General features: G+C 38.6%; 1 protein-coding gene across 1 annotated transcript in view; it reads left to right on the top strand.

The window, feature by feature from the left end:
* The window catches only part of LOC136839101 (tetratricopeptide repeat protein 17), a 234977-nt gene that overhangs the window by 217073 nt on the left and 4147 nt on the right, over window positions 1-13757 (top strand). The window contains exon 19 of the mRNA XM_067104750.1: window positions 9648-9753. Coding sequence (XP_066960851.1) covers window positions 9648-9753 — 106 coding nt within the window. The remainder of the gene's footprint in view (window positions 1-9647; window positions 9754-13757) is intronic.

Here is a 13757-nt window from a genome sequence, read left to right as displayed (position 1 = left end):
AGCAGGCAAGGCCCCATCTTAAGTAGCCAAGCATGTGGCCCAGGATTGGGCTAACATCATTCTAAAGAGTAGGGATGCTCTTTTATCAAAGGCTCAGAGACACATCTTGGTTGATAGTTGGCTCAGCCTAAAAAATAGCCCCCCCATTGACGAGTGTGTGTACTTCCCTTTGGAGTTATTAAGCCAAGCTGTGACAGTGAAGAGAGAGGATGTAAAGGACACCCTCTCTGCAGTCTTGCTTAGGTTGGCCCAAGAGGGTGGTCAGTTGGCCCTCAGGCCCAGAGTAGCCTCCCATTTGCTGCAAGGCTGTCATTTCCTCCCTTATTTCACCAGCAGAGCCACTCAGCCCCGTGAGGGAAAGCACAAGAAGAAGGAAGACAGGCCTTCCCTTCTGTGCCACTTACCCCTTCTGACAGGGAAAGTGGAATAGGACGGGGAAGAGAGGAGGTTCTAGATGAGACTCTGAGCCTCCCAGCCCCACACCTGCCCAAGGAGGGGGCTGTCTGCTACAGAAGGGGGCAGTAGACGTAGTGGAGGACAACACACCAGGCTTCTACAGGTGGAGAAAGCATTGGGTAGATGGAGGCCTGTCACAGATTTGTTGACCCGTCACAGATTTGTTGACCCTGAACGGCAACGTGTGACTTGATGCCGTTGAAAATGGAGATGGCCCAGTTGATCTTGGCAGTGATCAAGGAAGGAAGCTTCGTGGTCTCATTAGACCTGCAAGACGTGTATCTCCACATTCCGATACACCCCTTCTTCAGGAAGTTCCTCTAGTTTATCTCCCAGAAAGTCACATACCGATTCAGGGCCCTCTGCTTTGGCCTTGTGACAGCACCCTAAGTTTTCACCCGAGTTTTCCAACTGGTTTTGGAGTAGTCCCACAGAAGAGGCATCCGACTACGCAGGTACCTGGACGACTGGCTCATACTAGCATCCTTGGCAGAGCAAGCCGCAAGGGCCAGAGATGAGGTTCTGCAGATGTGCAGGGAGTTGGGAATCCTGATCAGCTCCACAAAGTCAGACCTAGTTCCGACACAGAGGATCAGGTACCTGGGGATGACAATTGACACAGTGAGGGTGAAGACCTACCCTTCACAAGAGAGGCTAACCAAGTTCATAAAAGTATCTGACTCCTTCCTGTCCAACCCTCGCCAACCAATGAAGAAGTAGCAAGCCCTAGTTGGCCACCTGGTTTCCTTAAAAAAATTGGTACCTAGGGGCAGGATCTGTATCCGTTCCTTACAGTGGAGAATGAAGGAGAAGGAGGAATGCCATGTGCATGCCAGCTTGGGAGATATAAGCTTGATAAGGAAGATACTGGAGAGTCTGCAGTGGTGGAGGAGCCCAGAAAACCATCTGCAGGGGGTACAGTTAAGCCGCCCTCTACCAGAGATGCTGGTTTACTCAGATGCATCCTGAAGGGGTTGGAGTGCCCACCTGAATAGCATGTTTCAGGGATGTGGGACGAGGAACAGTGTCAACAACACATCAGCATCTTAGAGATGTGAGACCACGGTCATCATGAGCGACACCACCTTGGTGGTTGCATACACAAACAAGCAAGGAGGCACAATGCCCCACAATCTGAACAACTTAACGGTGAAAAAGCACGAGTGGTCATAGACCATGGGACTGATGCTGACAGCCAGGTATATCCCCTGGAAAAACATCATGGTGGACCAACTAAGCAGAGCAGATCAGATAGTGGGGACAGAATGGTTGTTAGGACAGGGCATAGCGGATGGGTTGCTCAAGTTGTGGGTGGGTCCCACTCAGAGCTATTCGTGACACTGAGAAACAATAAGTTACCCATGTATTGTTTGCTGGTCCCCAACCAAAGAGCCGTCCTCTAGGACGCCTTCCAGCATCCGCGGAACAACCTAGATGTGTATGCCTTCCCTTGTTCAGCCAACTTCGGAAGGTCATCAACAGGGAGTGTGTCCGAAGGTCTGAGAATGATGCTCGTAGCTTCAAAGTGGCCACAAGCAGAATGGTACACAGGCCTTCTCTTCTTGCGTCACGAGGAGCACCTTTCCGTGTCTGCAATTAAAGGTTATAGGGCTGCTCCCGCCTGACTATTCAAACCTGGGGCATAGACCTTTCAGTGTCATGGGAGCTGTCAGACATGATCAGAAACTTGGAAAAGAGTTGCTTCCCCTAGGAATTGAAACCCTGGAATGGAGCATCACCAAGGTCCTGGCTTCCCTGAGGAAACCACCCTATGAACTGCTCAGAAGGGCATCAAACCAGGACTTGACAATTAAAGCAGTTTTCCTGTTGGCATTGGCATCAACTAAGAGTGTGGGGGAACTTCATGCCCTCTCGTATGACGTTACCCATGCCCATGGATGGAAATCGATTGGCTTCACCTTCCTCCCAAGAGTTTGTGGTGAAGACCCTCATTAAAGGACTGTAAGGAGCGAAAAGGACAAAATGGTGCTATGCCCAGTCAGGGCCCTTAGAGCCTTCAGGTGAGGATCCATATACGAAAGTGTAGGTTTGTATACATGGTGGAGCAGATACCAAATTAAAAAGAAATTTGTATTTTTTCTAACATACGAACCTACTCTTTTGTATAGGTAAAATTACCCACCTTGTACCGCCCCATTTAGTTTCGATATCACTCCTAGGAGGATGAGGGTAACTGCTTACGGGCTGACTCACACAATGGAAGATGGTAGGTCGATCCAGGTCACATTACATGATCCAAGTATAGTGTTAGGATTTTGTTTTTCAGAGACGATTCAGTAACAGCCGAAAATAGGTAAGTGAGGAGTACTTCACATATGAAAGCGTAGGTTTTCGTGTTAGAAAAAATACATTTTTTTTAATAGTGTATTTTTCTTACTAAGAGCCCTCATAAAAGAAAATAATTTTCAGGCATTTGTTGGGACAATGTAATTGACCATGTCGATGCAAATATTTCATTTCTTGGTCTGCATATAATATGTAGTGTATTTCTTTATATAAATTCTAGTATATAATGAAGAGGAATTTATAAAAAAATGTAAACGATACTTTGACAAGATGAATACAGAAGTGATCAGTTGACTTTGTTTTAGTCCTATGATTGCTGACTTACTCATGATTTCAGTGTCAATTTCAATTTATGGCTTCCTCACGTATTGCAAATTTCTATCTCAATCCACCACCTCTGTCTCCCCTCCCTTCTCCATCTTCTGCTTCCCCATTGGTTCAGGAAAATAGACTAAATGAGTTAGAACAGGATGTTAGTCAGATTTTGGAATCAGTTAGGGGTTTAATTGAATTTGTGTATGGTAAAGAAGCCAGTTCCTCCCATGATTTCTATTTTTGTGTTTCTCCTCTGAGAGAAAAGTAGTGGGTGGCCTTGCCGTTAGTAGTCCTAGCTCAGGATTGCCTTGCTCCAGTAGAAAGCCTCTGTTGCCATGGAACAGGGTTGTGTTTTGGGGCAAGGTTTTTCTGTGTCCTCCATCATCTCCCTCTCCTTTGTCACAGACAACTTTTTGTATTCTGCAGTCACCTAAGGATCAGTTTGGTAAGCAGAAGTCAGTGCATCAATTATTACCTTCTCCATTGTCAAGTCTTAATGGTAGCAATGTAGGTGTAGAGTTAAGACCCAGTAATGATGTAACCAAAGAGATGGATGAAGTTAATTTTCTATGAGTTTTGATACTCAAGTAAATGTTTTTCAATCCATTGTTGTACCTATTTCTTCTGCCTCAGTCTCTCTGTTCTTATTTTCGTCAGTTTCCTTCCCATTCATTTCATCTTTCTCCTTGTATCCTTCATTTTCCTCTGTCTCATCTGTGGCTATTGATGTTAGTGGCCCTTCCTTGTCCACAACCTCAAATGTGTCTTTGCAGCTTCTGCTGCCTTCTCAAAAGGAGCCTCCTTAGAAACTAATCTTAATATTATATTGGAAGTAATTTTCGCAACTTGATTTGTTGTCGTCAGGCAGCGTGACATCTTGTAAGGTGGCAGCTGATGAATCTATTGTGGTGAGCCTTAATGACTCACTTCTCCCCATCCCTCCTAGCCATTCTCTCAGCTGCCTGCCATTCTGCCTGTTGCTGTTGTGTCCTTGCTTTCTTGGCCATCTCTGGCACCTTTGTTTTAATGCAGCAAGAGTGTTCTCTCCACTGCCTCCTGTTCCTCCTTACCAGTTGTTTTGCTTGAGAAGCGGGCTTTTGCTGGCCTGGCACCTTTGTCAGTTCTTCAATTTTTAGGCAGCTTGTATACAAGTGTGCTTCTCATTTGGTTGAGGATTAAGAAACAATAGAAACTGTCTGCTATCTTCCAGCACTTCAGCTCTGGTTAGGAAAACAAAAAGTTGAAGCTTTCTACATGGGTTTAGGTGTGCATGGAGAAAATTTCCTGTGTTATGGCACTTAAGGTTTCCTTTACTAATGCTTCTACTTCTCTTCTTTCTTTAAACCTTCAGCAGAAAAACCTTATGGACAGAGCCAACAGACTATAAACCTAAGAGGGCTCTAAAGGGAAATGAGCCTGAGAGAGAGAGAGTTTAGGAAGATAAATAAATGAAAGTGAGGGAATACAAAGTAAAACTGAGACTCCTGAAATTCAGGAAACGTCAGCAGAGAGAATGAATGAATTTGCTCTTTCTGAAATATTTGGAGATTAGAAGATTTCACAACTGCACAGGGAAAACTATTCCACATTTTAGTTATAGCCAAGATAAAATCCTAGAAAACTTAGCAGTATTAAACCTGATGCTAGAAAATGACACTGTATGCAGTACCAGCCTGCTTAGTGTTGGGACCAGAAATGGCTAGGTCAGATAAAGAAGAGTGCGGAGGATGCTTGTTGTTGCAGTACATTTTATGCAACAGACATAATGAACTCACTTTACATCTATGCTACAAGTCAGCATTAAGAGTTGGCAAAATAAACTTGACTGATGACATAACTCTACCCAAGAGTTTGAGATGAGAGTTGGCACTAAAAGACCACACTGAAGAAGATTACTCCAAATAAGGAAGAAGAAGTGAGTTTCTAATCAGAAGTTACACTGATGTGTAAAACGATACCATTTAAATGTAAATCAGGATGCAAAGGCAAGTGTTCTGGATTGACCAACTATTAGTATACTTTGAATTTTAGAAGAGCTGAGCTTCTTGTCCTAAAGCCTACTTGATTCATGCATATGTGCTTGATCTCTATTCATTCCTTCCTGTAGAGGTTATGTAGAGCCGCCTCATATGGTACTGGTTCTATGCATGATCTGAAGCCTTCTTCAGTTCAAGATGCAGGCTTCATTTCTTGTTTAGATCGATGAAGAGAAGAACAGAGACAGGCAAGTTTGTGTTGCTTAACAGTGATACAGACAAAGTTGCTTTCCATGTCACTGAAAAGTGTTATCATTTGCTGAACTTTCTCTTAGTACAGTTGCCCATTCCATATGAACCTTTAGAGTTCTTGGGTTGCCTGCTTAAGAAAAGGGAGAAGTTAAGCCTTCTAAGATGTTGCCTTCTCAGAAGTCAGCAGCTATTTTCCATTTGCCACTAGAGCACCTACTTGGTTCTTCCTTTTTTAAGGCAGTTAAGGAAGATTTATGTAATTGGGAAAATAGAGAATTTTTGAAACAGTCCTTGAAGTCAGTCATAAGGAGGTCAGTTCCTACTCCTATTTCCAGTCCTCCATATTATCTTCAGGCGAAGCACTTTATTGCATCAGCCTCTTCCTTTAAGCTCTTTCAAGGACCTGTCTCGATTCCAGAAGAACAGGGACTTCTCACAATGTTAGAATGAACTGACTTTTACAATGTTAGAATGAACTGACTGCACTGCTTTTTCTACCTGGCCACACCCTAGCAATCTTATGAGTGATTGATGGACTATAACAGATTCTTACAGATTACGAGGGGTGACTGCGTACTGTACTTTAAAACAATAATTTGGCATTACAAAAAAAAACCCTTGTAAACCCATAAACTAATAAAAATGCAAGAATAACTAATAAATGGTAGGTGGCCAAGTGAAAGTGGAATTCTTAACAGTAATTTATTATTTACAATCACAGCATGGAAGAAAATTACCCAGGAAATTGGACACTCACTTAATTAATCAACTGGGAATTTACACAACAGCAATGCTTGAGTGAAATGGACAGTGTCACAATTAAAATACTTGCCATATGCAAGTGGTCCCTTAAACCAATTAGGCAATATTTCTATCAACCCTAGTAGGGGTGGTTTCTTCAGGCAATCGGAAACACAGAAGCATGGCTAGGCTGGTAATGGCACTAATATCACTCCTGGAAATGAGACAATTCCAGGTAAGTCTGATACCGAGATTACACTGTGAGTGAGGTATGAAATGAGGTACAGAGGTTTATAGCCTACTGATCTATTTACAAAACTTTCACACAGGTCAATAGCTTGTGCGAGCTGCAAAGTGTTCCCGACCTCTTGACAGATCGAGGAAGGAATTAAATTCAGGCATCTGTGTTTCTTCACAGACATAGATTTACATATGGAAAGATACAAGACATCTGATTGACAGTCATACATACATTACTGGAAAGCTGGCATAACAGCATACAAAAATGATACAAATACATGAAAGATGACAATCCAGTGATTGAGATATTTGCATAAGAGATGTGGAAGAGAATTTGTGTTTCTTTTGACCGTGTCTTCCTCCTGCATTACTCATCATGGGAGAAAACAGATTTTGATCTAGTTCTGCCATGTGGTTGCTACAACACTCTCAATAATTGAATCAGTGCAACAATTGGAGGGAGATCCTTTACTCACTTGCTAGCAAGGAGTGAGAATTATGTTATGCACTGTCAAGGAATTACCCATTGGGATAGTAGATTCACTGGTTAAGTTGAAGAGACAAGAAATTAATGAAACGTTAAATTGTGTGTGAGAGAGAGAGAGGTGATAACGAGTCATAGAAAAAGATACTGGCCAACCAATTTGCCTTCTGGGCACATACCTTTGTTGCTTCCTGGTTTTGCTTGCACACACAACCTTATGCCAGTGTGACCAGAGCTACTCTTGGGCGGTGTCCGGCCATAGAGTCACGATGGGTCCAGCTTAAGCGAGAAAGGTGAGTTCCACCACCTGCCAGTGGCTTTGGTTGTTGGGAATACAGAGATCACCGCGATGGCGAGCAGACTAAGTGTAAACTGAATTAAAGATGGTGGTGACCCGGTGTTTTAAGGTCTTGGTTGTTGCTGGTGTCATCACTTCAGGCTGCAAGGCCTGCGTGTACCTAAAATGAGGAAAAGAGGTGCGGCCAGAGAAGGATCAAAAGAAACTCAGTTGAAAATAGAGTGAAACTTAAGATTAAGACAAGAAAACAGCTCTCTAACCCTCACGTACAGGACACATTACAGCCCATCCCTGAAAGAGGGTGAGATTGTTTATGGTCAAAACTCTCTTCTTGTTTCTGGGTCTCCTACTGTCTGGTATTTTCCCCATAAAATTTCTTAAGAATGAACAATCCGGTGGCAGTATCCTTAAAAGATATAAAAAGATAAATAAGAAGTACTTGTGGCAATGTATCTTCTTGCTGACCAAATACAAAACAGCACAAAAAGAAAACATTTGCCAGTGTCTTAAGGGAAAAAAATATTCACATGTGCTTCAGAATATTGTTGAATCTGAAAAAGTGCACGAATGAAAATGAACGAGTAAACAGAACAATAAATGGGAAAAGCTGTAATCATGGGAAGCAGAGCATACATCCAACTCTGAAAGAGTCACATGACCAAGTAAAAGGCTTTGATTAATGGATGGAAGACTGTGGGACTTTTTTTTTTTTAACTCTTCAAGTCTGTGTGACTGGGTCTGTTACACAAAGTAATGCTAATTATGAACTTGACTATTTTGCACATACTGTATCTTCAACTGGTTGATAAAGCAGACCATACCAGTTTGATTCAAATTAATAAATATATAATATAAAAGAAGTGGTTAAGGAAAAATGGCAAGGGTATTTGATATATATGGTGAATCATTGGCTCCTCATTTGTTTTGACTTGGTATTTTACAGTCATTATTAAATTGATAATTTTTTTTTACTGGATTTGTTGCTGGATATGTTCTTTCATTTATTCTGAATATCAGTGGTATTTGACAAACAAGATGGTCATTGAGTGATTGCTGTATGTGTCCTTAATTTTGGTGATTGTTGATATGATTTGGCATTTAATGCACATTGTGAGTCCACCATTTGTGTTAACATTTCATGGGCAGTGTTTCAGTATCCTTACCATTGTTGTGCACCATTAATTTATCAATCAGTTAGTGATGTGAGGGAAACAGTTGCTCTCTTTTATGGGAAGCCTATCAATTTAATTCATGTGCTACTCACACAAGCAAATTTAAATGTTTTTATCCCGTATCAGATCCCCACTCCCAGTTAGTGTTAATTTACAATACATGAGAGGAAGAAGCTGATTTTGGTGTCAGGATAAACCTGAATAGTTCAGGAAAGGAATGCAACAAAAATATTTTCTAATGAAAAGTTGAGCGTAGCATGTTCATAGTTTTTCTTATAAAATATATTGGCCAAAAATAAAGTATATAAGATATTGAATTCTTTTGTGCCTTGCAAAACCACATGAGTTACCTTCTTAATGATAGATTTTACTGTGGGCTGAAAAGTGTGTAGAGAACATTTTCTTTAATGAGGAAGTTAAATGATTTTTCTTGATATTAAACTCATTTTCCTTTAATTTGAAGCCTAGTAATGTAGTTGTACTTAATCTTGACATGTTCAAAAAAGGAAAACAACAAAAATATAAAGTTCATTTGATGAGATGAAGTTAACTAAACAGAAATTTATAGAAAAAAATATTTCCCAAAAGTAAATGTTTGTAAAACACCTCAAGATTAACCTGATTTGGGCTCTGTGCATTTCCATGGAGCAGAAATGCATTATGGTTTTGTTAGAATTGAAAATGTAATTCGATTTATGTAGATTTTCCCAATGAATCTTGTAGGTTGCCACTGTTAATAAAATAATAATCATGATAATCTGTATTATGTATGTTTGATCAATTTTCCTGAAGTATAAATAAAAAATGAGATATTGTTAAAATTTTCAGAAGAGCATCATATCAGTAAACATATTAAATATTTGGGCTCCATACATTGCTGGAGAGCTAAAAATATATACAGCTAATAATAATAATTTATTAACAGTAGCAGTAGGTGGAATGTATAAAGTGATCTCTAGGAATGATTTTCAGACATGATGCACAGTATTGCTTTTTCTTTACAATGCATTGTAATGGAAGGTGTGCTGCAATTCCATGCATATATCAGTTTGCATCTGTTCTATGTACAGCTCCTCCTAAAATATGTTCTTAGTACAAAAATATGACACTTGGAATTACTAAGAAGTGAGGATTATTGTGAAGTACATTTTAATCTAATTTTAGTTCCATGCATTGCTCAGGAGCCAAAATTAATTTTTTATGTAGCTTAATTCCTTCACACTTAAAAGCAAGGATTTCTAGTACATAGGTAGCAAATTGATTGTTACCTTGAAATCTAGCTTCAGGCGTACTCATTGTGTCAGTAGGCATTGAACTTGAAAAGTTAAATCTTGTGTAAACTGCTTAAAATTTTAAAATATGCTCCAGAATTGAATATTCATTGTGCTATTTCAATATGTTTACAGAGCTGGCTTGTTCAACAATGCTTTAGTAGTAGCAAATATGGCATTGGAGATATCACCAAAATTTGTTGTTATTCATTTTACAATGGCCAATATTTATGCAGCTAAGGTATGTATTTTGATATTTTGTAGTTTGATATGTGTTAATTTCATGTGATTATGAATATGGTACAGTGAACCCCCCGTATTCTCCGGGGATGCGTCCCACACCCCCCTGCGAATAGGTCAAATCCACAATCGTATGAAACCCATCTAAAAACACTTAGAACTGCCCATTTTGATAGCTAAACCAAGAAAAAACTGTAAAAATGCTTGTACCTGAGTGTTTTAATAGTTTTATCACAAAAATTGCATTTATTCATGAAAAATATATGAAAATACAGTAATTAGTGAATATTTCTCAGTGAAAATACAGCGAATGGGCGAATTTTCCCGCAAAGGATGGCTAGATATGTTCCACAGAAACCCGAATGCTGAGTCCATGAACCATGAGAGAAAGCTTAATACGGGGGGTTTACTAAAACTCTATTTTTGATGCAAAACACATGACTTTCTGCATTGGTTGGTGTAAAAATGCTAATAATGCTAGTAAGTTTAAGTTTTGATTTTAGTTTGTTATTCTCAGTTAATAACTATGCCAGAACCTGTTGTGAAAGGTAATTAGAAATTATTTTGCTCAGTTAATACCATTTTTAAAAAAATTACCATACTAGATCTTATATCTTTATAAATTTTTATGTTTGCATCATATTTTTATGGAAGTCATTAATATATTGTGCTTTGCTTTCTGCTTTTTAATAGCATCTTTTCTGTCTGATATTGTATTACTGTCCAGGTTCTTTAAATTTGCTTATAATAAGTTCCACATCATGTTCAGGAAAAAATCCTTCTGGGGTTCCCTTTGGTAGTCTAGAAATATAATAGTTGTCTCATTAAACTGTGTTTTCATAATAATAATAATAATAATAATAATAATAATAATACAGTAGTAATAATAATAATAATAATAATGATAACTAGAACTGAAAAGAATATTTCTGATCAATACAGTTAATTTCTGGGCTTCCTGTCTCCTTAGAGATCATTCAACTTGGGCAAAACCTCCAACTCTCCTACCACATCTCAGTTATTATTACGGGTTCACAAGCCTTATCCAAAACCCTTGTGGCCAGATGTGTTTCAGTTTACAGATTTTGGAACTTAAGCTTGTTCCATAAATACACAGTCACATTTTATTGCCAACGAAAACATTCTGTAAAACTAAAAAATATACAGTTTGAAAAAGAAGACTAATTTGTGTACATACTTATGTATATCATCTGATCTTATGTATCATGCAATCCTTCTAATTTTGTCTGAAAACAAGATTTCTTCACAAATATTGTGTACAGTCATACTCCGAACTTACGCGAGTTTAGGTTCCAGAACCCCTCGCGCAGGGTGAATTTTCGCGTAAGTTTGGCATGGTCTCTAAAAAGGCTAATAAATGCTTATTTCTAAAGTTTAAACACTAAATATGACCCTAATCATGCTCCCAAATTATTATGTTAACTCTTAAATGAAATTAAAGTTACTGTAATTTCATTTAAAAATTAGCTTAATACATTACCCTTAAAAAAAGAAATAAATGGTTGACATAAAAACTGAGATTTGGAAGAGAGTTTTTCTCTCTCTCTCTCTCCCTCCCCTCCCAGTCGATCTATTTTTAGAATCGTCTCAACCTCATTTTAAGAACTTTATTCTGTGTCTCTTTCTCTTTGTTCTGAAATGCTTTTTCATGAACAAACAGTGTTTTACATTTTCACAAATACAACTCTTAGTTATTATGTCTCTATGTTTTAGAACATATTTGCAACACTAGGGCATTTACACTTCGTAGACGATACAGGTCAAATTAGATCAATTTAAACTATCTACTGTACAGGTAAAGACGTACAGAGAATTAATAAGTTGTAAAAATGTGTGAGTGCTAACTATGAGAGAGAGAGAGAGAGAGAGAGAGAGAGAGAGAGAGAGAGAGAGAGAGAGAGAGAGAGAGAGAGAGATTGTCCTTACTTAAGAAAGTGAAATTATTTATCAATTATTACGGAGACTGAGAGATTAACACACTAGAGAGAGAGAGAGAGAGAGAGAGAGAGAGAGAGAGAGAGAGAGAGAGAGAGAGAGAGAGAGAGATTGTCCTTACTTAAGAAAGTGAAATTATTTATCAATTATTGGAGACTGAGATTAACACACAGAGAGAGAGAGAGAGAGAGAGAGAGAGATAGAGAGAGAGAGAGAGAGAGAGAGAGAGAGAGAGAGATTGTCCTTACTTAAGAAAATTGGAAATTATTTATCACCATTAATGAGGACTGAGAGATTAAATACACCAGAGAGAGAGAGAGAGAGAGAGAGAGAGAGAGAGAGAGAGAGAGAGAGAGAGAGAGAGAGAGACTGTCCTTACTTGAGTATCAAGTTATATTATTATGATTATTATGAGAGAGAGAGAGAGAGAGGAGAGAGAGAGAGAGACAGAGAGAGAGAGAGAGAGAGAGAGAGAGAGAGGAGCTATTCTTCACGCTAGATATCAAAAGATGGAAATTCAATATTAAACTAACTATTAAATGAAATTAGTTACTGTATTTTCATTTAAAGGTTAACAATACATTACCATAAAAAGAAATAAATGTGTGACTCTCTCCCCCATTCTGCCGATCTATTTTAGAGTCTTCTCAACCTGTTTTGTAAAAATTCGTTATTCTGTCACTTTCTCTTTGTTCTGAAATGCTCCTATGTTCTGAAAAGCTCTATGTTTTAGAATGGTGCATTTACAGTTTTATAAACAGTGCAGAGTAAAGTAGACTCAATTCAAAAATTATCTACTGTACAGTTAAAGACATACTGAGAAACAGTGCTGTGTCGGGAGGGCTGGGTTATGAGAGAGAGAGAGAGAGAGAACCAGAGAGAGAGAGAGAGAGAGAGAGAGAGAGAGAGAGAGAGAGAGAAATATATTACAAGAAAAATTTGACCACTGATTAGCAACACTCCCCTCCTTGTCAGTTAAATGACATGTCTGATACAGCTTTGGCCTTCACCTCCTTCTTACAAAAGATGAGGGAAAGAATTTGTTTATTCAAAATATATAAGGGAATTTTGTAATTACAGTTTCATTATTATTATTATTATTATTATTATTATTATTATTATTATTATTAATCTTATATTTGAAAATTAAGTACTTATTAGGTAAAGTTTATCATACAAATAAACATGCCTGTATACATGTACCATAAAAAAATCATCACTACAAGAGAGAGAGAGAGAGAAAGAATTACTTTTAATAATATTTAATGTTATTTAATTTATAAAGCTTGAAAACTTATAAATTCATAAATTAAACACTTTCGCTTGGTTTCTCAGTGTTACTTAAAATGTTCGATGTCTATTAAAAAACTCTGTGCATGACCATTAGTTAGAGTTCAATGAAAATTTGTGTGTCTGTGGTGTTGCAACTCAATCGTGCAAGTTCGAGGTATTACTGTATAGTGCGAGATACATTTTCAGTAGATTACACGAGGCTTTGCTATGCTTAATGTGCAAGTTTCTTTTTCAGTAAATTATACTTGGATAATTTCCATCGGTGTAATAAAAAAATACTAAAGACTGATTTTCAGGAAAGGATACCTATAGCCTTTCCTGGAGCACATTCTCCCACCAGTGACACCAGTAAGAGCTGATTTCCACACATCTGCTCCCTACCCTATCCTGAGGGGATGGAACCATTGTGATAAGGGTGGCTGAAGTTTAAGCCAAACCTTCTTAATGGGATTGAGAGCATTATATACATGCAGTCATCCTCACTCTGATCATCTTGGCAAGTAAAACGGACAGAATGCCAAGAGTCCTGTCCCCAGAAAACAGCCCACCCCTGGAATCCTTGAGCCTGTTCTAAAAGATAGTCCTTCCCCTTAGATACTAATATGACTAGCATATAGATATCTCTCGGGTCCAACAATTATTGGGTGATGGACCAAACCATCACAGTTCTTAATATTGGCATTGAAAATAAACTTCAGTCCTACTTGTGGTACCCATTCATAATGATCAAGACAGTGAAGAGAAAATTGGAGAGGT

The sequence above is a fragment of the Macrobrachium rosenbergii genome, chromosome 1, assembly GCF_040412425.1.
Source record: "Macrobrachium rosenbergii isolate ZJJX-2024 chromosome 1, ASM4041242v1, whole genome shotgun sequence".
NCBI lineage: Eukaryota > Metazoa > Arthropoda > Malacostraca > Decapoda > Palaemonidae > Macrobrachium > Macrobrachium rosenbergii.
Note: the sequence above shows the minus strand (reverse complement) of the source record. Positions and strands in the feature narration are given on the sequence as shown.